Below are 26,275 nucleotides of genomic sequence, written 5' to 3'. Positions count from 1 at the left end.
TTTTTTAAAGAGGGGTCTGAGCTGGCCCGCGCATCAGAATGTCCTGAGGGCATCGCAAAGCTGGGTCCTCTGGGGCTCCTCCTGGGGACAGAGGTAAGAAATTGCATTTTGAACCAGCTTCCAGGTGATGTTGGAGCCAAGTTACAAAGCATGGATTTAAATAATTTGGGGATTTCAGAAAAAAATATTTTGGGGGTGGGGGCTTCTGGGTTGTGAGTTTCTAACATGAATGAAATGAATCTTGTTCAGGGAAAGAGTAAGAAAGTGACTCAAAGAAGGAGGGTGGGAGAGGGGGCAGGAGTGGGAGAGAAGAGTTCGTGTGTTAAGTTAGGACATGTAAGAGAGCTGCGTGTGTGTGTGTGTGGGTGGGGGGGTGTGTGTTGAGAAAGAGATAGACAGACACCCTGGAATTCCTAGAACCTGTCAGAACTACATAAGCACCAGAATCAAAGCAACAGAAAAAGGAACTCAGTTCTATTAAGCCTGTGGCGCTCAAACTGCGAGGCAGCAAGCCCTCTGAACTTAACAGGTGCAGAGGCTCCCTGCAGCAAGATGGGGCCTGGGTCGCGTGCTGTCCCCAGTCCTCCAGTGAGTCTGAGGGGTTGGGAGGTGGGGTGCTGTGATGGCTGCCACTGCTCACAGGTGAGCCTTGGGCCCGGCCAAGGCTGCTGTGGCAAAGAAGGAATCAGGCTAGGCTGACATCAGATATACATGCTCCAGGCCCTGCCAGCTACTGTTATTGGGCCTGGGTCAGGGCTCCCTTCGCCTCTCCGACTTCAGTGTTCCCATCTGTAAAACAGGCACAGTGACAACCAGGAGTAGATCACCTTGCCTGGCCTGAAGCAAAGTACCTGCTGAAGGCTGTTGGACTCTGTTGGTTTTTTGGTTTGATTTGGGGGCTCTGCATTTATCAACATTAAATAAATGCCTCTCAACCAGGGAAAGAGTTTCTGCCAAGAGGCTCAGTTGTGTCTCCTTCAGTGTCCAGAAAAGAAGCCACTCAACAGAACCGCCAAGTCCAAAGCTCTCGGCATCTAGCATCTTCCACTCCAGTGGGAGAAGTGGAGCCAAAGAAACTGCTGGTCTTCAAACCCTCCCTGGACCTCTGCATCTGTGTTTTCTCTGCTGGGTGTGCCCTGCCCCAGGCTTTCACCTCTGGCCCCAATCGTTTAGGTCCCTGCCCAGTATTACCTCTTCAGAGACAATGCCTGGACACCACCCCCCGATAAACCCCAACACCCAAGTCCCTCTGCAGCACATCTCTCTGGCTTGTTTTCTGCAGCACATTGGGATGAACCCAAGTTCTACTCTCCAAAATCACTACCACTTCAGTACTGCTCTGTCTCCCCCACTAGAACTAGGACTCAAACAGGATCCAGGTCTCACCATCATCCCCCCAGCATCCAGCACAGTCCCTGGTCTTCATAAGTTTATTAAATATCTGGTGGATGAACAAGTAAGTGAGTGAATGAATAAGTATTGGAAGAGGATGGGATTTTCAATCTGTTGGAGAAGCAGGTGTACCTGCCGATACCTGTTCCCTGTCATATTCCCGCTTTCTCTCCTGGTCTCAGTTTCTACATCTGTAGTGTGGCCAGATGGCTTGAGTGGGGTCAGGCCCCCTCCCCCAGTGAAGTCACTGGGAGACAATAATTTCAGGATTTTGCTTTGTCTCCATGGCAGCAAGTTAAGGTGAACTGATCTGTGTTCCTGTCACCACATAAATAAATTACCTTCTTCTGTGATCCCAATATTTTGTAATTCTGGCTGGCTTATTTTTTGGGGGGAAACTATCCCATTTACATTTCCCTTTGCACTAGCTGGAGACATCTGACCCCAATACTAGGCACATACTGTATGCTCCTTGGTATGTCAAGGACATGACAAGCATATCCTTGGGTAGAGTTCCCAAGAATTAACTGGATTAGAGTGGGTTGGGAAGCCCAGTTAAAAGGTTTCACCTACAAAGAGACTTGATTTATTAGACCTAGAATAATGGGGTAAGCTGAAAAAAAACCCCAAACATATCCAGGACTTAATCCCTGCAAACAGTGAATGCTACCTCCTATGGCAAAAGGGGCTTTGCAAATGTGACTGAAGTTAAGCATCCTGAAGTGGGAGATGATCCTGGATTATCTGGGTGAATCCTAAACTCGATCACAGCATCCTTTTAAGGAGGTGATCTGATGGTACAAGAAGTTCACGTGATAATGGAAGCAGACTGCTACTACGCTGGTGACTTTAAGGATGGAGGAAAGTGCCACAAGCTAAGAAATGCAGTTCTAAAAGCTGGAAAGGGCAAGGAAATGGATTCTCTTCTAAGCATCCAGAAATGAAAGCAGCCTGCCCTGATATTAACCCAGCAAGGTCTGCTCCAGATCTGGCCTCCAGAACTGTAAGAGAATAAATGTACAACGTTTTAAGCCACCAAGGTTGTGCTAATTCATCATGACAGCCCTAAGAAACGAACACAGGCAGCACCTGAGAATTTTCATTTACTGCCCTTTCTCGCCTAGTGGCTCCGATGCAGAGGGATGTGGGAAGCTCTGCTGTGAGAGGTTAGGGGCTGCTTCTCGAACACCCCAGTCTCAGAGAACCAAAGAATTCTGTTAGAGTTGGAAGGAGCATCAACAGACATCTGCTCCTACTTGTTCATTCTACAGAGAGGGAAACCGAGGCTTTGGAAACTCCTCGGTTAAAGTAGAAGGACTCTTGGCTTTCAAATTCCATTTGGAGTTTTTAATGAGCGATTGTGCAGACTGTCGATAGCTTCGCAATAATCTCATAATGAACCCAATCCTGACCCAATCCTGAAACGATTTAGCGATCCTGCTGTTAATTGCATTTGTGGATATAGCAATTGGGTAACTAGTTGGTTATTACTCATTCCCAGGGAGCCACACACACTGCATTACAAGGAAGCTAATCTTAGAAATACTTGTTAACTTCGATGATAATTACTAAGTAATTGGCTAGAACACGCCATTGTGAATTTATCCAGAATATGCCAGGTAATTATCTGGTCTTATGTTCCCCGTAAAATAAATCCAGGGTCCAAACATTGTTCCAGTTGGCTGGCTATCTTCCAACCATCGACCTCTGCCAGCCAACTGTGCGAGTGTGAGCGATTAATCAAATTACTCAAATATTTGCTTTCAAACCAAACGTTCAGATAAGGAACCTGGAATGGCCAACAAGTGGATGGTGCTAAGAGGGAGAGAGGGGTGTGCAGTGCCCCTCCCTGAGATAAATATATAATGACACAATAATATGGACTAAATACCACTTCTTTGGGGCTCATCTGGCTTCTTCACACAAAATACCAAAACACTTCAGAGACCAATTACATGTCCCAAAGCTGCAGAGTCTTTATCACAGCGCCAGGAAAAGGCTGCGCTATTTGTGAAATCTGCAGGCAGTTATGGTGCTGGGGAGGGGGCCCTGAATTTGGTACATAATAGAGAAGGGCTGCAAGCGCAGCTGGCTTGCAGGACGAGCCACACAGTTTCATAATGACCACTCGCTTTTCAAGGATGGCTGCTAACTGAATCCATCCACTTCCAATTAGCCAGTCTTTGGGAAAGTGGGTACGTGAGGCTTGGGTAACTGGGATCCACTGAAACAATGAAAAAAAAAAAATTGGAGGACAGGAGGCAGAAGGGCCTTAGAAGGGCCAGAAAGAAGGGAGAAGATAGATTTCTCTAGGGATGGAACAAAAAACTTCAGCAGAAGGTAGGGAGCTAACCAGAGAGCAATGTGGGGTAACAGTTTGGTGGAACCAGAGGGCAGAACATGGTGGGTGGGAAGACCACCTTCCAACAAGGATTCGTGCACCCCAAGTGCAGGGCTGTCAGCTAAAAGAAGCTGGTCCACACTGGCTAGGAGGGGAGGAGGCGAGGAGCTAAAGACAGTCTGGAGGTGGGTTGTCAATGGCCACACTGTCCCTCTCTCTGCCTCTCTGCCCTGGCAAAGTGACACTGTGAGCCCCACCCACAGCGAGAGCCTGCTGCACTCCTTACAACAGGGCAGACCATGCGGCTTGCTCTAGCCAACAGACACCTGTCAGCGTGACACAGCAGAGAGGTGGGCGAGCACTGGGCATCAGGACTCACCTCCCGCTGACGTGGAAGCCCGAGGCCACCCTGGATGAGCCCCAGCTGCTGGGGACGGGAGTCATGCAGGCAATGGCAGTACCCCGGCAGATGTGCGGGCATCTGGCCTCCGGCTGACCAGCCCATCGAAAACAGATACAACCTAGAGCCCAGCCACTCAGCCTGGTCCAGCCAGGACAACTGTCCACAGAACACAGTAATGACAAAGTTTGTCGTTCGTAGAAGCATCAGCTAATCAGACAGCTCCACCCCTGAGTACTTGCTGTGCTGATTACTGGCGAGTCACTTCTGTCCCTCCTGGAGTTGAGAAGCACCCTTTCCACGTGGCTTACAGAGGGCTGGAGCACCATCCCTGTAGCCCCATCCTTGCAAGCACTTCGCCCTTCGGCACACGGGCTCCAGGCCACCCGCCATCTGTATAACCAGTGGTGACAACAGCACTTTCAGTCATCAAGGTCTTGCAAAGGGACTCAGGAGGCTTACGTCACAGGAACAGATCAAAGACACGACAGCACTTCCCTGAGCCCAACGCCCACGTTCCCGCACCTGCTAAGAGGCAGGGCTTGTACACTGGGAGCTGCTGTACAAAGAGGGGTCCCGACCGGCCTTGTGCTGAGGCCAGTCCCAAGGCAACAGGGCAGCGCACGCCGGAGTTAAAGCACACACCAAAGGATTGTCTCACAACTGCTCAACTGAAACCAAAGCTATTTTTTTCAGTGCCCCACAATCCTAGGTGAGGCTTGAAAGAATAAACCCAAGAAAGCGTGATGGTGCCATTTTCTTAACTAGCCTTTCTGTTCAGTTACACACCGTGGATGTTGAAACAATGGGGAAGCCTTCATCCGTGCTCTGCTGCGTTAGTGGAAGCCAGAACAGTCCTCATCCGAGACCAATCTCAGACTAACAGTTGGGACCAATCTCAGACTAACAATCTCAGACCCTAGTTGGGAAAACTAGGGTCCACAGGCCAAATGCAACCCCCGCCTGGTTTTACAAGTAGTTCTATGGGGACCCAACCATGTACATCCACTTACTTCTCGTCCGCAGTCCTGCTCCCACCAGAGCAACTGCTGAGCAGCTGCTATGCCAACGGTGTGGCTCCCCGAGCTCTTAGTGGGTACTCTGGGGCCCCTGATTTAGTCTCATCCATCCACTTTACACAGGGAGAAAAGGTGGCTCAGACATTCTTCACACAAACTAGGAGCACAGGGGAATCTAAATTTCTGACTCCTGCAGCACTCCCCAAGGCACTGCACCACCAGAGTTTAGCATTAGACATGTTTTCTGGAACTGCAGCTCTTAAAACCTCGCAAGCTGCGATGCAGCACGGGAGATGTCCTAGCTGCCAGAATGCTAAGTTAAGCAGAGCCCCGCTTCCCAGCAGGGCGGGAGCCGCGCGGACTGACCTGGTGATGATGGCCAGGTGGGGCGGGCTCATGCAGGCGCCCATGAAGAGGACCACGTTCTCGTGCCGTGTCTGCCGGTAGGCCATCACCTCCCGCTTGAAGGCCTTCAGCTGGTCCTCGTTGTCCCTCTCGATGTCGATCAGCCGGATGGCCACCTCTCCATGCCAGCGGCCGTGGTACACCTGGCCGAAGCGGCCCTTCCCGATGAGCTCACCGACCTCCAGCTGCTCGAAGGGGATGTCCCACTCCTGGAGGAAGATGCTGGTCTGGCTGGCCTTGCGGGGGAAGCTCCGGGCTGAGAGCAGGGACAGGTTCATCTCCTCGAAGTCATCCTCCGACTCCTCAGCCTCCTCGTGGCCCTCTTCATTCTGTGGCCAGAGTGGGGAGACAGGTCAGAGCTGTTCCTGCTACGGCCCACCTGCCCACGAGGGCCGGCTGGGTCCCGGTGCCTCTCTGGGGTCACTAAGTCCACTCTGGGCTCCTGCACACCTGCATCTATTCGCCCAGGTAGCTCTGGTCTAGAACCGTATACGATGAAGGAGCTGAACGGGAGATCACCGCAATCAACTCTCCATGAGCCCGGGGGAAACTGAGCATCAGAGAAGAGAAATACTAGAGAACCATCTAGTACCTTCTGGCTGGCTGAGCTTTCCTGGTTTGGAGACTGACAGTCCCACGCCACAGTCCCTGTCAAGTCTGGGTGAGGGCCACCCTGGAAAGTGCCTGCTTCGAGGTCACACCGCCAAGCAGGGAGAGGAAGAGGTTCCCACAACCTGAGCACCCCGGGCCTGCCCACACTTCAGCGATGTTTCCATGCGCCTGACTGTGTCTGTGCGCAGTAAGGAAGTTGGGCTGAAGACAGACACGCCGTGCACCAGCAGCCCACGGGTACAGCCCTTGGCATGGAGAGCCTTTTGCTCTCCCAGGGAATTGGAATTGCTGAGCTAGAAACTGGGAGACTGGAGCTATCCTGCAGAGGCCAGAGCGCAGTGACAGACCGTAACTGGGAAGGCAGATGAGGCTGGGAAGGCAGAAGTGAGAGGGAGAGGCTGACAGAAATGCTGAATGGTCAGACCCAACGAGCTGGCATCTGGCCTCTGCCTGTGAGCAAATTACGTCACTTGTCTGAGCCTTCCTACCCTCGTCAAGAAGTGGAGCTAACAAAATCTGCCCCTGGGGGAAGGTGTGAGGTGCCGGATGAGATGAAGCCTGTTACATGTTTGCACGGACCCAAGCACCTGTAGGAAACCTGCATCAGAGCATCTGAGAAAATGCAGATTTCCTGGTCCTGCTCTGATCTACAAAATCCAGCTATCAGTAGGCCAGGGCAGGGAATCTGCATTTTCATCTTGCCCACATGACAGGGTGATACTCAGGTGTGACCAACATGATAGTTAAACCTCCAGGCCTGGGATTACACCTTTCCAGTATGGTGTCTGGGGCTGGGGGCATCCTGGTGCTTGAGTCCTCCTGCCAGAGAGGGGGAGCAGCAGGTACCCCAGCCAATGGGGATCCCCAGGGACCTGAAGTCTGACAAGACAGCTAAGAAGCTTGCCTCTGGGCTGAGTGCAGGGCTTTCTGACTCCAAGCCTGAGCAGCTGCCCCTAACGGCTCACTCAGAACACGGAGCTTCTCCAGGCACATCTGCAATGGCTACAACAGTTCCAGAAGAGGACATGATTTTCTGGAGCTTTGGACCCTATTCCTTTTAGTTTGGGCTGTGCCAGCAGGCAGAGGAAGGGGTCTGAACTCCAGGTTCTCACCCAGGATGTTTCATTTACTCCCCCAGCATCTCTGGCAGGTGGGACAAAGCCCCAGAACGTTCTCAATAGCCTGCCAAACCCAACGTTCCCGAGGTCCCCCTCCCCCAATGTATTCTTTTGAAGGCAGCGGGGCACATCCCCCTTGGTATCCACCGGGCCCTGAGCTGAAGTTTCAACTAAGAATGCAAATCTCTTGCCAACTTCCGCACAGCCAGCTTTTCCGTGATGCATGCCATGTAACGGGCCATTAGGCTCGGCGCCGGGAGAGCCAGCGCCTGTTAGCTCCTGGAGTTAGAACATCCATCAAACAGGCCACCGCTCCCCACCCCCCACCCAAGCCCAAGTCTGCATCATCACAGACTTCAGTGGGCTTTGCCACGTCTGGGCAGCCCGTGGAAGAAGTTGCTTCACGCTCTCCATTTCTCACCTCCGAGGTTGGCTCCACTTCAATTTGAAGTAATGGATTTCCTTCCAAGCTTTAAAGAGAGAGAAAGAAACGTAACCCTGAGGTCAAAGGTGGGCCCCTATACTGAGTTAATCCACGCAGGAAGAGTCACCGCCAAGCCTTCATCAACTCTGGTATCTAAAATAATCCATAACCTCGCCATAAAGTAGCAGCGTGCACGGACACTGCTTGCAAAGGATTTGGGGTGCAGCTCAGGCTCATTTTTCTTTATTGCTTTGGTTTCCTCTAACCCAGCTGCTCCCTGATGAACTGCATGGAACAATCTGCAGAGTTCTGGGTGTTCGCTGGAGAGAACTAATCAGATCTCCAAAGTTCACTGAGATCTGGAATCTTTTGGGAGGATCTTTGCATTCAGTTGGTTGCTTGTTCATTCATTCTTCTACCAGACCCGATTTACAAGCCAGGAACAGTGGGAGGCCCCTCCAGAGATGCAGAGTTGGAACTAACCTGGCTCCTCACTTGAAGGAATAGTACATGGCTCCCGGGGAGGGCAAACAGTGACTGGGCCACTGTGAGGTGTGAATTCAGCAAGAGGAGCGTGATGGGAATTCCCAGGAGAGAGGGCTGCTGCCTGTGTGTGAAAGTTCAGTGTTTGAGTGGGACCTGGTCAATCCCAGTGAACTGTGTGGTGGACGGGAAGACACAGGTAGGAGAAGAGGGGGAGGGGAGGGAGGGAGACAAAGAGAGAGAGAGAGAGAGAGACCCATGATTCATGAGCTATAGTTGTGTTCTAAGTTTGGGGACATTCTGGGTATAGGTGTTGGGGGTCCTATGGGTATGTGTGGGTGAGAAATAAGTGTGTATGGAGCACAGAGGGGGTGCTCTGGGCTGCGCTCTGTGCAGGGTTATCCTGTGCACATGTGAGCTGGTGCACACAGTGGGGATGCGGGAGGCATGCCGCATGTGGATGATGTGACTTCGTATGTACTAGGGGTGTAGGGCAGTGCTGGAGAGCAGTGCTGTGGGGGAGCAGAGGGGCAGAGTGCACATTAGAGGTGTGTTTCAGGATGTTGAGGGAGAGGAAGCCTGGGAGTGTCTTGGTTGCTGGAAGCACAGAGGAGCTGGCTGTGGTGGATGTCACGCCCCCTTCCTATGGGGGGGGGGCCTCCCTTATCCTGACCCTCAGACCCCAGGAAGCTGCTGACCCTGCAGAAAGAGTCAGTCTACTTGCTGGAGAGGCTCCCGGTGAGAGGGCGTCTAGAATTGCAAGGCCCAGAAGGGGAGAGCAGCGTTGGTCACAAGGGGCATTTGCCACTATCACAAGCAATTATTTCTAGCACAGCCTGGGAAGGGGGGATGAACGGCACCTTGACAACTGATAAGCTGGGCGTCTGGCCCCCTGGTGTGGAACATGCAGCTGGAGCCCCTCCTTACACCCAGTGACAAAACATGCAGCCTCCTCAGTCTGCACCGAGGCGTGATTACAGCAGCAGGGGCTATTAAATTATCCCCCTTCTGCAAAGAGCTGGTTCCTATTACTCCAGGCACATTTAAGCAGATCGCAGGCAGCTACTGCCTCTCCTTCACTGTGCTCCCTGACTGTCAGTTAATAACCTGGAGCTCGTCGTGCACAAATTGTGGGATTGGTTTATGTGCATCAGAGAAACGGCCTGGAGCTGGATGTCAGCACAATATCCCCTGGCAAATTGCTGCTTCTTTGATTTCAGAGATGTACCATTTGGCTTGTTAACAAAGTCGGTCCAGATAGGCTGTAGTAGTTAGGGGAGCCAGAAGAAAAACCAAGCTGGCAAAACTGGTTTTCCCAAGTGGGGAAACCGGTTTAATTGACATCAGGGCCCCGGCAGGCCTTAGACTTTAATCACAAGCCACAAAGTTAAGGAAAGTCATTTCACTTTGGCTGCAGGAGGCATTGACCTCTGGGTGGAGGGTCTGTTAAGGCCACCCCAGAGCACTTCCTTCCTGCTCTGCTGACCACAGTGAAATGAGTATGTGCAAGATCCCAACAGAGAAATACATTATTAAGGAAATTGTGCCACATTGATATGATATTTTACAGCCGCTAAAAACAATGCCTGTGAAGAGCCTGTGTAGAACGTGTAGGCTAACACGTGTAGGCTAACACGGAAGAACGTGTAGGCTAACACGGCAGCTGGAAACTGCATATATCACATGGCCCTGCACGAATCATGAGCTGTGAGATTAGGGGTCATTGCTTTTCCTTTCTTTTCATACAGAATAGTCCAAATTTCCAAAAATAGCTTCTGTTACTTTCATAGTGGTATACACCAGGGGTCAGCAAACCTTTCTGTGAAGGGTCAGATAGTAAATATATGAGACTCTGCAGGCCATGTGGCCCCAGACTCAACTCTGTTGTTACAGTATGAAAGCTGCCACAGACAGCATGTTGTGAACAGGCAGGGTTGTGTTCCAATAAAACTTTATTTATAAGTTTTGTGTTACAAATGGAATCTGACCCAAAAGTTGTGGTTTGCTGATCCTTAGTTTAAACCTAAATTACACTTTTTTAAAAGTGGGGTGGGGGGAGCAATGATGTTGAATAACCGCCTTCTCATTAAGCTCTAGCTATCATGTGAGTAAAGTTGTCTTTCTGCTCATCTGGGGGAGAGGCCTGGGGGGCCTAGAAGTCATCTAGCCCCTGAACATCACATTACACAGGCGGGGGTGAGGGATACGAGCAGAACTGACCTGGGGGGCCAGCGGTGCCCCTCTCTGGGCTGTCACTCTCCTTACTGCCTGAGTCATTCCCTATGTCTCTTTGTCCCCTCCCCATGCTTCCTCTCCCCCTCCCCGCCCATCCCTCAATTTCAGGAACAAAAAAGAAAACAGAGAACCTGAGCATTCTGAAGGGCCGGAGGGGCAGTGGTCTCTGGTCACTTACATTGGATTCGAGGTCACCGGATGCAGGATGACCTGGGGTGCCCGGGTTGGTGTCTCCGGCACCGGCACCACATCTGAGAACCAGATTTGACAGTCAGAAACCAGGCATTTAGTCCACACCTATCCCCAAAGCCTGACTCCGGGGTGATGCTGGCAGTTAGCAAATTCTCACAAGATCATGGGGCACTGTGGCTGGCCAAGGCCCTTTTTCTCTTCCTAGACCACCTGGACTTGACCTGTGCAGGTGCACCCGTGTCTCCCCGTTGTTGTAAGGGTCCCCATCTTCTGGCTCGAAGCACCCACTGGTCACCTCTGATCCTCTGTACTCCTGGGGTGGCTCTGAGCTCATGTGGTGCTGGGGTTCACAGCTCTCAGTGCTCCACGCAGGCCCTCTGGCCACCATTTCCCTATCACGTGGCTCTGGACCCTCCTCACCATGGCCCAGCCTCCCACTGCAGACCCTGCTTGGGCCTTTCCTGAGACCTGAGGCCTCCCTCCATGTCTACATCCAGCCACTGTCCTGGGCTTCAGGGATTCCACCACCACCCTCTCCAAGTTCATCCACCAACATTCACCTCCATCCACCGCAGCCACTCCATGCCCCACACGGCTGGCTCCGACGAGACTCACCTGGGAAGATGAACTGCTGCTTGTACTTGTAGTAGTGGGACGCTTGAGAAAGAAAGAGAACACCAGAGTGAGTGCCGCCCCAGAGCTGTCTCCTTGGGTACCATGCTGGGCTCCCAGACCACCAGGAGGGTTCTCTGCCCACCCTCGACAGTTTCCAGGTATCCGCAGACACCCCCAGGTTCCGAAGGACTGAGAATATGTTTGACGAAACCAGAGCCCTAAACTCCAAGCCAACCCGAGTCCCACGAGCACAAGCCTATGTTGATTAGATGCATAACACAAGGTCACACACAGAGAAGGTGCAGAAAGCCATGGTTGAACATTGTTTCCCCGCTGACAGTGACTGCAGCGGCTTTTAAAAATACTTGACGGCCACAGTGAACGAGAACCTCCCGCGGAAAAGACAAGTGGTGACAAGTGCTGGTGAGGACACGGCGAGAAGGGGGCCCTCGGCACTGATGGTGGGGATGTGAACCAGCCACTATGGAAACAGTGCGGAGGGTCCCCGGGAAATGAATCTTGCAACTCCCACCTCTGGGTTCATAGCCAAAGGGGATGAAATCACTATCCCAAGAGCTATCTGCACCCCCATGTTCACTGCAGCTCCATTCACAGCAGCCAAGACATGGAAACAAACTAAGTGTGCATCGATGGATGAAAAGGCAATGGAGTTTCCATATGACCCAGCAATTCCACTCCTAGGAATCTACCCAAAGGACACAAAAACATTGATTCAAAAGGATATGTGTACCCCTGTTTACTGCAGCACTATTTACAATAGGTAAGATATGAAAACAACCCAAATGTCCCAAAATAGATGACTGGATCAAGAAGATGTGGTATATTTACACCATGGAATATTACTCAGCAATCAAAAAAGATAAACACATGCTATTTGTAGCAACATGGATGGAGCTGGAAGGGATTATGCTCTGTGAAATAAGCCAGAAAGAAAAGAGAAAAATATTGGATGGTTTCACTTATAGGAGGAATGTAGGGGAAGTAAATAAGGTATCGGAAAAAAATAATTATAGCAAATTAAAAAACAATTAATGGTCAGCTATTCATCAGAGACACTCTGTGGGGGGTGGGGTGAGGGGGACAGGGATCAAAACAGGGGAGAGAAGAGCACAAGGGGATTACATCTGAGAGGAGAAAGCATATATTGTACAAAAAGAATGATATAAAATATATATAAAATTTAAAAAATTAAGTAGAAACACATCAAAAAAAGATAATGTAATATATATGTACAAAGGAGTATGATTTAGCCATAAAATGAAGTTCTGTTATTTGCAACAATATGAGTGGACCTTGAGGACATTATGCTAAGTGAAATGTCAGATAGTGAAAACAAATGCTACATGATCTCACTTATATGTAGAATTTAGAAACAAACTCATGGAAATAAAAAAGAAAGTTTGGCAGCTGCCAGAGGAGGGGGCTCGGCGGGGGGGAGGGGGGTTGGAGGAAGGTGGTCAAAAGGTACAAAGTTATAGGATAAATAAGGCCTGGTGGCATAATGTACATGGTGGGAACCACAGTTAATGAGACTGTGTTGTATACGGAAAGTTGCTGAGAGTACATCTTAAAAGTTCTCATCACAGGCCTCCCTGGTGGCGCAGCTGTTGAGCGCTGGGTTGCGAAGCTGCTCGCAGCCTCTTCAACGCCAGTTCGATCCCCGGCCACCAGAGGAGGGTCCCACATGGCGCGCAGACCTCTCCTGCCGCCCGCTGCTCCCCTCAGCAGTGTACTTCAGGCTGCCTGTTCTGTTCCCCACTCTGGCTCTGGTGAATTCTCTCGCCCTCCCACGCTTCTGACTGTACCCACTGCTTGTATAAATAAATAAATAAATTAAAAAAAAAATTTAAGAACAACCTTATCCTAAAAAAAAAAAAAAAGTTCTCATCACAAGGAAGAAAAATTGTAACTATATGAAGTGATAGATGTTAATGAAACTAAGTGTGGTAATCACTTCAGAATTATGCTTCTACATTCCATCATTATGTCCTGCTCCTTAAACTTATGTAATATCATCATGTCAATCATATGTCAAAAAAAAAACAAACTGGAAAAAAACCCTTATGCATTTTCTGTGTTTTCCAAATATTTGGCACAGAGCATTGTATTATTTTTCCTCTTGCTGATGAAATTACCACAATCTGGGTGGCTATCAACAACACGAATTTACCCCTCTAAGGTTTTGGAGGTCTGAGTGTTTGAAATAAGTCATAAGGGGCTAAAATTGAGGTGTTCACAGACACATTCTTTCCGGACACCCCAAGGCAAATGGGTTCCCGGCTTTTCCTGGGTGTTGATCTGCCTCTCTTAGCTCATAGCCTGTCACTCCAGGCTCTGCCTCCCTCCTGACATCACCTACTGTCTCTGACCTTCTGCTTTCCTCCTAAAGGACCCTCGTGATCACATGAGAGCCCACCCAGATTATCCAGGTTAATCTTTCCATCTCAAGACCCTTAACTTAGTAAGCGGGGCCATACAAAGTAACATGTTCACAGATTCCAGCATTAGAATGTGGTCATCTTTGAGAAACATTATTCTGCTCATCACAAGCAAGAATGTCCACCAACATATATATATATAAAAAACATTTCCTCAACTTCACTGCTGATTCTTGTCCAGAGGCCAGCTGGACAGTCACCCATGTTTCTACTGTCATCACTCCAAGTGGGGTGGAGCGCTTGGCACCCGAGGGTGTAAGGGGAGGTGACAGGTCACACAGAGCTTCATATCCCCCAAATAAAGGGAGGAAGCAGAGCACGCTCAGAAAGGAGCCTGAACCAGGGACTATAATTCCAGAAACAATTTAATTCATTCACGGACAAGCTGTGGCTGGGAGCTGGCTCACCAAGTATAGGCACAGTGGCTAAAAGTGGAGGGCCTTTGGGGTTCAATCTGTGTTCTTTCTTTGGCTGCTTGTAAAAGCCTGAGCAAACTCTCCCCAAGTCTCTGTTTCCATGTACGTAAACTGGGGATAACAACAGCCTCACCCTACAGAGCTGAGGTCATCACCACTGGGCAAGGGTGTGTAGCAAGTGCAGAGTAAGGCCGGGAACACATCATTACATTGTGCTTTGCAGAGATTGCATTTGTTTCAGTCTGAAAGTGGGTGGCCAGCCTTGGGTGCCAGTTTATGGCGCCACCCTTGGGCACCAGTTCATCCAACAGCACGTGCTCACTTTGTTTCTCTAGGCCACATCTAAGAAGGCTTGCATGTTGTTTATGCAGACACAACGCCACTGCACACTTCACAGCCTTCAGTGCGGTGTAAACATAACCATTATATAGACTGGGAAACCCGAAGATTCACATGACTCTCCATATTGCAGCATGGGTTTTATTATGGCCCTCTGGAACCCACCTGCAACTTTTCTGAGGCCTGAATTTGCTGCAATGAATAAGCAAGTATCTTTCTAAGTTCTCTTAACTAACAGACAAGCATGATTTATAATTAAGAGGTTGGACAGTAAGGGTTGGACAGTTTCAAAAGCTAAGGCTAAGACATCAGCTGTCCCTGAGGCTGGAGAGATGTATAACTTCCCCAGCTCCCCACTGAGCAAGCCCGGGGCTGGAGGGGGAACCAGGATGAAGCACCCGTGGAAACGAAGCTCATGTTGGTTGAATTAAGCCACTCTCCTTTAGCACAGCAATCCCCAAATCGCCCAGAGAGCTGGCAGCCACGTGGATGCAGCTTTAATTCTGGAAACTGAGGTACCCAGGTGGGGGAGGCAACTCCTTTAAGACCACAGAGCAAAACTTTAAAAGAAAACCAACCTCCATGATTCCAGGGCCTTTCCTTCCATTAGATGACCCAGGCTTCCTCACGGCATACGATGATTTATTAGTCAACAAGGGTCTAAAATTAAAAAAGGAAAAACTACCCGGGGCTCTCAAGAGGCTTAGCTGATCCCCAGCCTCCCCGGGCTCCAGCGGGACGGGGATTTGGTGTCTGCAGAGCTGAGCTGGCAGTTGCCTTCTCCGGAGAAGGCGGGGCTGGGGGTGGACAGCAGGCACTGCTCTGAGAAGGGTCAGGTGCCAGGCACAGGACACAGGCACATGCCTTCATGTACAGTCACCCCCTCCTCAAGCCCTCGGGGTGCCGAGAACAGCTAGTTCCTGCGAGGGAGAGGATGGCCAGAGGAGTCAGAACAGGAGGAGAGGCCCTGAGCCCTTTTTGTGCTGATGAGGGACGCAGCAGGGGCGGCGTGGAGAGCCAGCCGGGGAGTCCAGCGGCTTGCTCAGGAGCGCCAGTGGGGCCACACAGGATGTGGGGGACAGGAAGGCAGAGGCCAGAGAGACCAGGAGTCCTTACTAGAACTCCCACTCCCACTGTAACACCTTCCCAGAGAGAAGCCTGAGTGGCCTTCTAGAAAGAGGAAAAAAGGATCAAATCTAATCCTTGTGATTGCCTCCCATTATGTCTTCAATGAAAGCAAATTTCTTCCCACCACAGGCCCTGCCGGGCTCCCCTATGCAGCTGAGTTTCACCTGGTGCCGCCTCCCCTCTTGTGATGGCACTAGAGCATTTTTCAGCTCTTTCCTGTGGCAGGGCCTTTGCACATGCTCCCTCCTCTCTGCCTTCTGAGCTCAGTTGCTTTTGACCTTCAGCCTACACACGCTCTCCTCCTAAATGTGCTGGCAGCACAGCTCCAGCCTGCACACCACTCACCACAGGTCAGACTCCTACATTCACGGCATGTTTGCCCTGTTAGCGCCCGTCTCTCCACTGACCTATAAACTCCACGAGAATAGTCTCGGGGTGGGGGGCAGAATAATGCCCCCATGGCCCCTGCCCAGGAGTCCCCATCCTAGTCTCTGGAAACTGTGAACATTACTCCTCATGGTGAAAGGGACTGGGCAGAAGTGAGTGAGTTAAGGATCTGAGATGGGGAGATGATCCTGGATTCTCTGGGTGGGTCCTAAATGTTCTCACAAGGGTTCTCAGAGAAGGGGGCAGGGTCACAGTCAGCGAGAGGTGAAGGTACATGACAATGGAAGCAGAGGTTGGACAGGGCCACAGGCACAGGAATGCCAGCAGCCTCTAGAAGCTGGGAAAAGGCAAGGAAGTAGATTTTCCCGTAGAATTTGCAGGAAAAACAATTCTGTCCAACACCTTGAATTTTAGCCCAGTGAAACGGATTTTATACTTTTCTCCTCTGTAACTGTAACATGATAAATTTGTGCTGTTTTAAGTCTCTAAGTTACACTTTGTTACAGCAGCACAGGAAACTCACAGGGGGCACAGCTGGTTTGTGAACCACTCCAGTATCGGGTACATAGTAGATGCTCAATAAAAAGCCACCAAGGAAGTGAATGGATGAATGCAGCCTGAGGGCTGGAAGACAATTTGGAGAGAGAAAAGTACAGCCATGGACGGTGCATAAACATCAAGTCATTCATTCTTTCAACAAACATTTAATTGGTGCTCTCAGTAACAGGCAATGTATTGGGCTGGGGACATAGGGTGGTGACTGAGGCAGACATGGTTTTATCCTCATGGAGTTGATGACATTCTGACGGAATCAGACACCTGAGCAAGTGAAGACAATCAGGACCCTGCACCGAGCATGAAGAGGCACCGGGGCAGAGCAAGGAGACATGAGAGGTTCGGAAAGGGAGAAACACTCATCAGCCGAGGTGGCCTGGTCCAAGCAAGAGCTCAGGAACCCCAGTCGCTGCCAAAGGCAGAATCTACCTTTTTTCTCTCTTGGGGTCATTAGAATTTGCCATTTCCTCCCCAACCAGGAAATGGCAGGGTGTGGTTAGAAAGCTTCAAAGGGGGAACCTACAAGCAACCCCCTTACAAAGCCCTTTTGTGTACCTTCCCACAGCAAATGTCACAAAGCCAGCACCATTAGCCCCACTCAGCAGGTGAGAGACTGAGACCAAAACAAGGTGAGTCCTCCAGACCACAGAGGCAGGAAGGGTCAAGCGGGAAGCCAAGCCCGGGCCTGACTGTCCGTGGAACACGCTTGGCTGGTGCTGCTCTGCACACACACACAGGGCACGGGAAGGCGGGCAGGGAGACCCCCAATGGCACAGCACCACCGCCGTCCTGCCCAGCCTGCACAGGCCATGCTCGGTTTTCTAACCAAGAGCTTGTCCTTGACATGACCTGAGGTTAACAAGTGAGCCAGATGCCCATTAGCTTATAGCCCCTTTTAGACAAGAATCTTCTAGACCAGTTACTGCTGAGGACACTGTTATACACAGTCATTAAATTGAATAATCTTCAGAAAACGCAACAACTGGGAGGACCCATAGTCAAAGCTCCATTTCCCATCAAGAGAGCCTCATGGTCTAGAGGGTTAGAGGCGACCAGGGCTTGTAGAAACAGGACAGGAACTTGCCATCCTTGGGGAACTCTGATAAAACCACCTACAGCAGGGGACGGGCACGTTGCCCTTCTGGGAGGTCCTATTTTTTTTTCCATCTCCACATTACATTTTATTATCATCACTCCATTATAAAAGCAGCAAATGCTCTGCATTATCATATACATTAGAGAAGTGCATGAAATAAAATTCCTGCTTAGATGAAGCCACCCATAAGTTCTTGCACTTTTGTCGTGCGCATACAATTACGTATAAACACACATAAGCAAATACACATAAATATCTTACAATAATTATTGTGGATGTTATTATCTGCAAAGCAAAACACTTATTTTTCCATTAAAAATCCATTATGGCCATCGCTCCAAGTCAGAAAGGTGGCTGAGTATTTGATTACACAGAGAGAATGCAGGCTATTCAACCAATTCCCTTTTGATGGGATTTAGCCTGAATCTGTCATTCCTGCAATGAAATCCCTACATGTAGATCCCCATGCCCCATGCGAGTGTTTCTGTATGTAGTTTTAAAAATGGTATTACTGGTCCAAGGAATGTAATTCAAAACTTAAAAAATAAGCAACAAAAAACACTAACAGACAATGTCAGGTCACCCTCCCCCCAAGCTCTCCCACCCCCAGCACCAGGGTCCATGGGATATCATCTTTCCACAACACTGGTTAAGCCCATATTAATTAGTGGTGATGAGAAATGCCCCAAATGGTAGCCATGGTAATTTGGTATTTTGTTTATCTAATAATAATGAAAAGGGCTCACATTTGTGGAGATCTTCAGTGAGACAGGCTCTCTGTTAAGCTTTGTCCATGCATGATGACGTTTAGTCCTTCAACGATTCTACGAAGTAGGTACTATTATTATCCCCACTTTACAGATGCGGGAACAGAGGCACAGAAAGGTGAGTTATTTGCTCGCCATGACGCAGGTGGTAAGTGGTGGAGTCGGGATGTGAACCCAGGCAGCCTGGCTCCACCACCCACACCAGAACTGCTGTGCTCAAGTGCCTTCTCCCAAAGGGCCCCCAGCCCACTGGGCCACGGGCCCGGAGCAAGTGCAGGGCTGCTGCTGGGCCAGCACGGCAGATGGGTGAGAGGTCTACCCTGGAGAACCCGAGGGAAGGAAGGATCTAGGGGTGCAGTGATCACCCCGGAGAGTCAAATCTCCTGTCCAACGATGCCAGTAGGGTCTTTCAGGGGTACCAAGAGTTGTGTGTGGCCCTTTGATGCATGGTTCTCTCTTAAGAGGGTTCTCTCCAAACTCTAAACTAAAACAAAAGAAGCAATTTGAAGGAAAATAGACCTGAAGGCAGTCTAGGGTGGGGGTACAAGGGAGGGAGAGGAGTTCTGGAATAACACCGGGGTCGACTTCCCCCACATGGGGGGGAGGGTGGTTCATGGGATGTCAAGGGTCTTTTTTCCATTCAACCCCTTCCAGAGCAGTGGAAGTGGAACTACGGTGGAGACGGCAGTGGAAATGCCAGGCAACTTGCCTAGGGCACTCCGGCACAGCTGAGATGATTCCAGTCCTTTTTGGTGGCAGCCAGGTGACCTGTGCACACACCAGGCAGATCTGAACTTAAAACAATAGACTTCAAAATGCACCTCACAGTGTGGGCAGTGACCGGCAGCTCGCCCTCAGCGCGGCTGTTTCTGGGTGTTCTCCAGGTGTGGGGCTGGGTCTCTTTGTCCTCCCGAGAGCTACACATGGTTGGTTGAGGCTGAGAGGTGCGACCTGTGGCTGAAGTCCTGAGGCTGTTTCAGGAACTTCCCTGTGTGAAGGTCACTAACTCAGGAGGGACCCGGCGCCCTGACTAGCTAGCGCTTGCTGTGGTGATGGGGAAGGGTCTAGATCGTGCCATCCAAGATGGCGGCCACCAGCCCCGGGTGACTCCTGAGCGCTGGAAAGGAGGCGAGTGTGATGAAGGAATTAAAATTGTAAATCTATTTAATCTTAATTCGTTTAAATTTAAGTAGCCACCTGTGGCTAGTGGGCGCCATGCTGAACAACACAGATCGAGGCCCTCCTCAGTCAGCACTACATGGCGCTACAAACGGGGCCCAGAAAGGAAGTAGGCTGGGCCAGGCCCTGGGAGAGGTGGGCAGAGTCTTAGGCAGGCCCACCTGAGGGCAGAGAGGGATCCCTTTCTTACGTCTAACGACAAAGGAGGCCAATAAGACAAAACATCTCCTAAGTAGCTTCTCCACCATGTCCGAGGACAAAGCATACTCTCAGGTCAGGGGCCGGGTGCCCTGGTGTCCTGGAATTCATGAGCTAGAAGAACCTTTGGGCTCCTCTGGTCCAGCTGCGAGAAAACTGAGGTCAGAGGTTGCATGGAAGGGTCCCAGAGCCAGATATCGAGTCCATGGCCCCACCCTGGTTGTTCAGGGCCCATCCCGACAGGTGGCTCTGCTCGGACAAGTCCCCCTGAGACCTCGTTGCCAATTTCAACTCACTGAGCTCTTAAGACACTGGCCAGCCGCCGAGCTGCGGCCCACTATGACCTACACTGAGCTGGAAGCCCTGGGCTGCTGCTGACCCCAAGACAGAGTCTCTCAGGTCCCTTACCTGTCTGAGCCTCAGTGTTCTTGTCTGTAAAATGGGGTGGTAACACTTACCATGTGCTACTCTGAAGAACAAGTAAGCAACAAGAGGCAGCTGCCCTGGCTAAGGTTAAAGGCTCACCCCACATGGCCCCATGTGGCTCTGGCAGGAACCCAGCCCCAGTCCCCACGACCCCCAAGCATGGTGGTACCTGGCAGGTTGAGGTTCTTCTGCTGCCTCGTGCACTGCGGGGAGGGGTGAAGGGGAGAAGGCGGCGTGGCGCTGGGAGGGAGGGGGGGCGCCGGCGAGGAGGGCGTGGACGATGTGGTGGACGAGGGGTTGCTGCTCGAGTCGGGCTGGTAAGGGACAGGGATGTGGTCCTGCAGAAAGAAAAGGGGGGGTTGGCAAGACATGGCAGTGAGTGAGCTGAGCAGGAAGAGCCCCTCTCGGCCCCCCAGCACCCTCAGCTCCCCTTTCTCAGCTACCACTGCCTCCCACCTGCTTCCTCACCCCACTGGGTTGCATCCAGCTGTGGAAGGAACTGGGTCTGGACGGCAGAGTAAAAGGTTACCAGGTAGTGAGAGCCATGTAAGTGACAGTCACGCTCCCTGTGCCTCCTTGATTCTGGAAAGTCCCACACTGAGGGGCCCAGTGCAATTCCCGGCCTAACACCTCTCCTCCTGAGTGTTTATTAAAGAACCAACAGCTTGACAGCTCAGGAGAGCACGAGGCCCGGCCTTCAGCACCCACCCCTCCCTCCCTCCCTCCCTCCCTCTCTGCTGCCCCTCCTTGCCCTCCAAGCTCAGTCTGAAACCAAGATGAAGACGGGAGTGTTGTGTCCTCAGAATGCCCTGCAGCGGGAGAGTGGGCTGAACTGCGTCCCCAAACACATGTGCACTCGGAACCTCAGCGTGTGGACTTTATTTGGAAAACAGTCTCGCAGATGCAATTAAGGTAAGAACCAGAGTGAGAGCGGAGACTGTCCTGGATTAGGGTGGGCCCTAAGTCCAGCGGCAAGTGTCCTTGCAAGGAGGAGAAAAGGCGAGACCCCCATGGAGGGAAGCGCCTGTGATGTGCAGGGAGAGGCTGGACTGAGCTCCCATGAGCCCAGGCATGCCAAGGACTGCCGGAGCCAGTTAGGGGACAGGCGTGGGGCAGACTGTCCCCCAAGCATTCAGAAGGACGAGTGCTGCCTACACCTTGATTTCGCAGGAAGTGCCTGCTGTTTGAGGCCCCGGCTTGTGGCGTTTGTTCCAGCAGGCCACACTCACACGAGGAGAGCTCAGAGCCATCAAACCTGGTTCAAATCCCACAGCCACCTCTTCCCCAGCATCCTAGACTAAATGCCTAACCTCCCCACCCCTCAGCTTTGTCCACTGCAAGATGAGCAGAACACCGGCCTCAAGCACGCAGGGCTGCGGGAAGATGATGCCGCATGGAAAGTTCTGAGCACAGGGGCATCTGGCTATTTTTTCACTTTCCACTGGGCCAATTTCCCACTTCCTCATTCCCATCAGCATGTCTCCATCGAAAAACGCTTTTTTCCCCCCCCCTGGACTCTGATCTTCAGTTTTTCACTTTCCACTGGCCTGTTCCCATCAGCACATAAACCTGCTGTCCCAGCTCCCAGACTCTTTTGAGTCAAGGCCTCCCTCCAACCACCTGCCCACCTTTGTTCCTCTTCGCTGCAAACTTCTTTGCAAGAGTTTCTATACTTGCTGCCTTGTCTCCTCTCTTTGAAACCCTCCTCTAAATAGCTGTGCGCCTACGCGCCTCAACCTGCTTGTGACCACGCCCTGTCGGACATGGTTCTTCCCAGTCAGGCCCGCTGGCAGCACTTTCTGCAGCATCTGACCGTGCGCTCACGTCTCTCTCCAGGATTAAGTGGCCGCGCTTGGCTCCTGACGTTCTCCTGGTTTTCCTTCTGTCACCAGTTATCTGTGAGTCTTACGTCCATCTACCTAACTACCTACCTATCCACCTACCTACTTTACATCCAAAAGGGCAATTATATTATAAAAAAAAAATAGGAAAGGAAAGGCCACCTGCACAGACACAAATGGGCGTAAGAGCTGCCCCGGGAGGACAGGTTTATGAAGAGACGCTTGGACAGACCCAGGTCGGCAGCTGCGGGCTGAGAGCTGCTGACTCTTCTATTTACATCCCGTATCCAGCTCATTTGGAGGTTAGAGGCATGCTCCCGCCTTTCTGTCCTGGACCAGATGGCCAGTGACATGAAAGAAGCAAATCTCAAGGTCATATAAAAGGATTCTGCCTCTTGATGCCAGCAGAGCTAAGGGTCCTCTGGGGCACCTTATTCTGTCCACTCACAGGACAGTGGCCACCTGGTCCCTGCACTGCTCAGAGACCCATCACTCAGCTGGCTCCAAGTAACTGATGGTGGTTTCTTGTCCTATTATTTGGCTACAGATGTCCAGGTGCCCAACTCCAAAATCAGCACAGCCAACACCATCCAGCACAGGAGGGTAAGAGAGGCCAGGACATAGACAGTCTCCCTCTGGATGCCCAACGGATGCGTGGCCTGGTAATGCTCCTCAGAGCTCACCCCAATTCCCCCAGCCACACTGTCCCAGGTCAGTGACTTCACCAGTGTGAGCTTCCATCTCCCCTTATCCATCACACAGGCAGAGAGCACCCACTTTGTAGGCTGCTGTGAAGTTTAGCAGTGGGTAGAGGCACTCAGTTGTCAATAAAAGGTAGGTATTATGTTCAGGACAGTCTTCATTTTTGCAATTTAACTTTTTATTTGAGATAACTGCAGATTCACATGCAGCTGTGAGAAACATAGTGAGAACTTATGCTTCCTTACCCTGTTTTGCCCAGTGATAACATTTTTCAAAATTACAGTATGATAGTTATAACCCAGATATTGAATTGATATAGTCAACAGAGGACAGATCCATCACAGGGGTCCCTCATGTCATCCTTTAAGAGCCACACCTACTTCCTTCCTTCTCCTCACCACCCCTCGTCTCTCCAACCCCTTGAACCATTCATCTATCACCTAAGTCTATAACTTAGTCATTTTAAGCATGTTATATAAATAAAATAGTACAGTGTGTAATCTTCCCGACTGGTTTTTTTTCACTCAGAATAATCCTCTTCCTTCTTTGGAAAACACCTGTTAGGTGTCAGGTCATAGGAAGAAAACAAGTAGGACTTGATTAATTCCAGCTTCCAGGGGATGGCAGGTTGGCAAGGATGTAGTTGCTGTGTTTTTTTTTTATTGCTGAGTTATATTCCATGACATGGACGTACCATAGGACATCTAGGTTGTTTCCTCTCTGTGGCTACTGTGGATAAAGCTGCTATAAATATTCATGCACAGATTTTGTGAGCACATAAGCCTTTATGTCTCTGGGATAAATGCCCAGGAGTCCAATTTCTAAATAATATGGTAATTGCATGTTTAGTTTTTAAAGAAAACGCAAAAGCTGTTCTCTGGAGTGGTTGTGCCATTTTATGCCAGAAATGCATGATGGATATTTTTCTGCATTCTAGCCAGTGTTTAGTGCTGTCATCAATTTAAAAATTTAGTCATTGTGACAGGAGTGTAGTGATTCTCAACTGCAGTTTTAATTTGCATTTTTAATGGATAGTGATACTGAACTTCTTTTCACATGCTTATTTGCCATTTGTCTTAACTACTGTGACTATATAAGAAGTCTTAAAATTGAGTAGACTGATTCCTTCCATTTTATTCTTTTTCAAAATGACACTGAGCTATTCTAGGTCCGTTATCTTTTCATATAACTTCAAAAATATTCTTATCTTTATATAGACTAAAAGAAATCCTTCTGGGATTTTGATGGGACTTATGATAAATCTGTGTATCATTTTTGAGAACTGAAATCTTAACTATACTGTCTTCCCATCCATGAATATGGTATGTCTATGAGTTCCCTAAATCAGAAAAATAGGAAAAGAGGTTTTTGTCTTTTGCCCAGTTTGAGGTTTTTGGTCATTATTTCTCTGAGAACTTTTTCAGCCCTTCCCTCTTTTTTTCTCCTCCTAGGATTGTGCCGACATCAATGCTACAGCTTTCATTATGGTCCATAGGGTCCCTGAGGATATGCTCATTTCTCCTCAGTCCATTTTCTTTCTGCTATCCAGACTGGGTAACTTCTATTGTCCTGTTTTCAAGTTCACATATTCTTTCCTCTATCCCTCCACTCTGTAATTGAGTCTATCTACTATTTTTTTATTTTAATTTTTGTATTTTCTAATTATATGTTCTACAATTTAAGTATGGTTCTTCTTAATATCTTCTATTTCTTTGCTGAGACTTCTATTTATAGGAATTTCCTTTTTGTCCATTTATTTCAAGAATGTTCGTGATTGTTTATGGGAAGTATTTTTTACAATAACAGCTTTAAAAATCATTGTCAGATAATTATGACATCTCATTCATCTCAATGTTGGCATCTATTGTCTTTATCATTCAGTTTGAGATCTTCCTGGTTATTGGTATGATGAGTGATTTTTAATTGAAGCCTCAACACTTGTGCATTATGTTTGAAACTCTGGTTCTTATTTAAACCTTTTGCCTTAGTTGGCTCCACTGAAGCTACTCTCGCAAGGACAGGGGAGGTGCTGCCTTAGTATTGCCTAGCAGAATTAGAAGTCTAGGTTCCCTACTCGACCTCTATTGACACCAGAAGGCAGGTGGTGAGTGGGAGTGGAAAATCCAGCTCCCCCAGGGACTCCACTGATTTTGGAGAGGGGTATGAGCACCTCATTATTACTCCCCATGTTGCCTCCACTGACACCAAAGAGTAGGGGGGGTGGCTTGTTAATGATGGTGGTAATCAAAGTTCAGACTCTCTAATACACCACCACAGACCCTACCTGGGCAGGTAGGCATGCATAATTGCTGGTGGAAGGAAGCTTATTCCCACCAGTATGGATGAAAGTCCCTTCTCCCTACTCAGCCTTCTCTGGCACCATACTGGCAGGGGGGTGAGATGCCAGGTTAGTTTGGTGAGGATAGATGTCTCACCACTTGGCCCTGGCTGGTGATGTTTGGCTGGGAGTAGTTATTGAATCAAAGATTTTATGCTAAGCTGTCCCTTTCTTGGTCCTTTGACTAGAGGGAGAAGCTTTTGTTGGGATTCTTTTTTATCTTCACTCATTGTCACTTCCAGGTTGCCAGATTCTTTAGATTCAAGTCAGGACTGTATGAGACCAAAAGAAATCTTAAGGAACTCACCACTATTCCTTGTGTTGTGAGATCTCTAGTGAGCCTGCCTTTTCCTTTCAGAGTGTTCTTATGTTTGTTTTACATGTAATATACAGGGCATTGAGTTGTACTAAACAGAATGAGTAGGAAAAGTGTAAAAGTGTATCTAATTCTATTTTTCCTGGCAGTAGATGTCTTTTAATTTGTTAGTTCATTTAATCCTGGTAACAAACCTGCAAGATGGTGTTATCTCCAGAGAAAGAAACTAGTGCTCTGGGAAATGGAAAGACTTGCTGGTAATCACAAAGAGAGAAAAACGCATACCTAGCCCTTGGATGACTGGCATCGGAATTTTCCCTGGAATAATGGGTCCCCCCAATATAATCTCTGACCCAGTACAGGAGAAACAAAGTTGAGTTACAATGGAGGGGAGGGAAGACCTGAGCCTGAAGACAGGCCTCCCATTCCAGGCAAGGTCCTGCTCTAGTTTACGTTAGCCACCTGCTGAGCAAGACTACCTTGGAGGTAATATCTGATCCAATTTTAGTAGAAAGGCATCAGGAAGCAGGACTTCTCACTCTATCCTAATTTATCTACTAGTAATCACATTTCCATGGCAACAGACATGTTAGTGTAAGAAATAATATGTCAATGGTATATGGGGCTAAGATTTATGTGGCTGGACTATGACGTGGACAGAAGCTGTCACTCAGCCCAATGGGGCACATGAGGTTAATGGAAATTAGGGACTCATTATGTCATTCCAGGGTCAAGGAAAATGGAAGTCATACAACTATCCATCCTCCTAAGAGTCTCCTCTGTGAACATCTATTCTCAGTCTGACAAATCACAAGACATTCCCATAGACCCTCTGCAAAAATATGGTAATTATCTCAGTTAAAAAAGCTGTAGCAACGTCACTAAAAATTGG

At 49.6% G+C, this 26,275-nt stretch overlaps 1 protein-coding gene across 1 annotated transcript in view; it reads right to left on the bottom strand.

Moving 5' to 3' along the window:
* The window catches only part of KSR2 (kinase suppressor of ras 2), a 337,333-nt gene that overhangs the window by 38,838 nt on the left and 272,220 nt on the right, over window positions 1–26,275 (bottom strand). Inside the window, exons 11-15 of the mRNA XM_037511091.2 lie at window positions 20,356–20,524; window positions 11,237–11,278; window positions 10,608–10,680; window positions 7,709–7,757; window positions 5,519–5,886 (exon numbers count right to left, since the gene is read on the bottom strand). Coding sequence (XP_037366988.1) covers window positions 5,519–5,886; window positions 7,709–7,757; window positions 10,608–10,680; window positions 11,237–11,278; window positions 20,356–20,524 — 701 coding nt within the window. The remainder of the gene's footprint in view (window positions 1–5,518; window positions 5,887–7,708; window positions 7,758–10,607; window positions 10,681–11,236; window positions 11,279–20,355; window positions 20,525–26,275) is intronic.

This window comes from Talpa occidentalis, unplaced genomic scaffold (genome assembly GCF_014898055.3).
Source record: "Talpa occidentalis isolate TD23 unplaced genomic scaffold, MPIMG_talOcc4v2.1 talOcc4.14, whole genome shotgun sequence".
Lineage (NCBI taxonomy): Eukaryota > Metazoa > Chordata > Mammalia > Eulipotyphla > Talpidae > Talpa > Talpa occidentalis.
The sequence above is the reverse complement of the archived record's forward strand: the minus strand, read 5'-3'. Positions and strand labels throughout refer to the sequence as shown.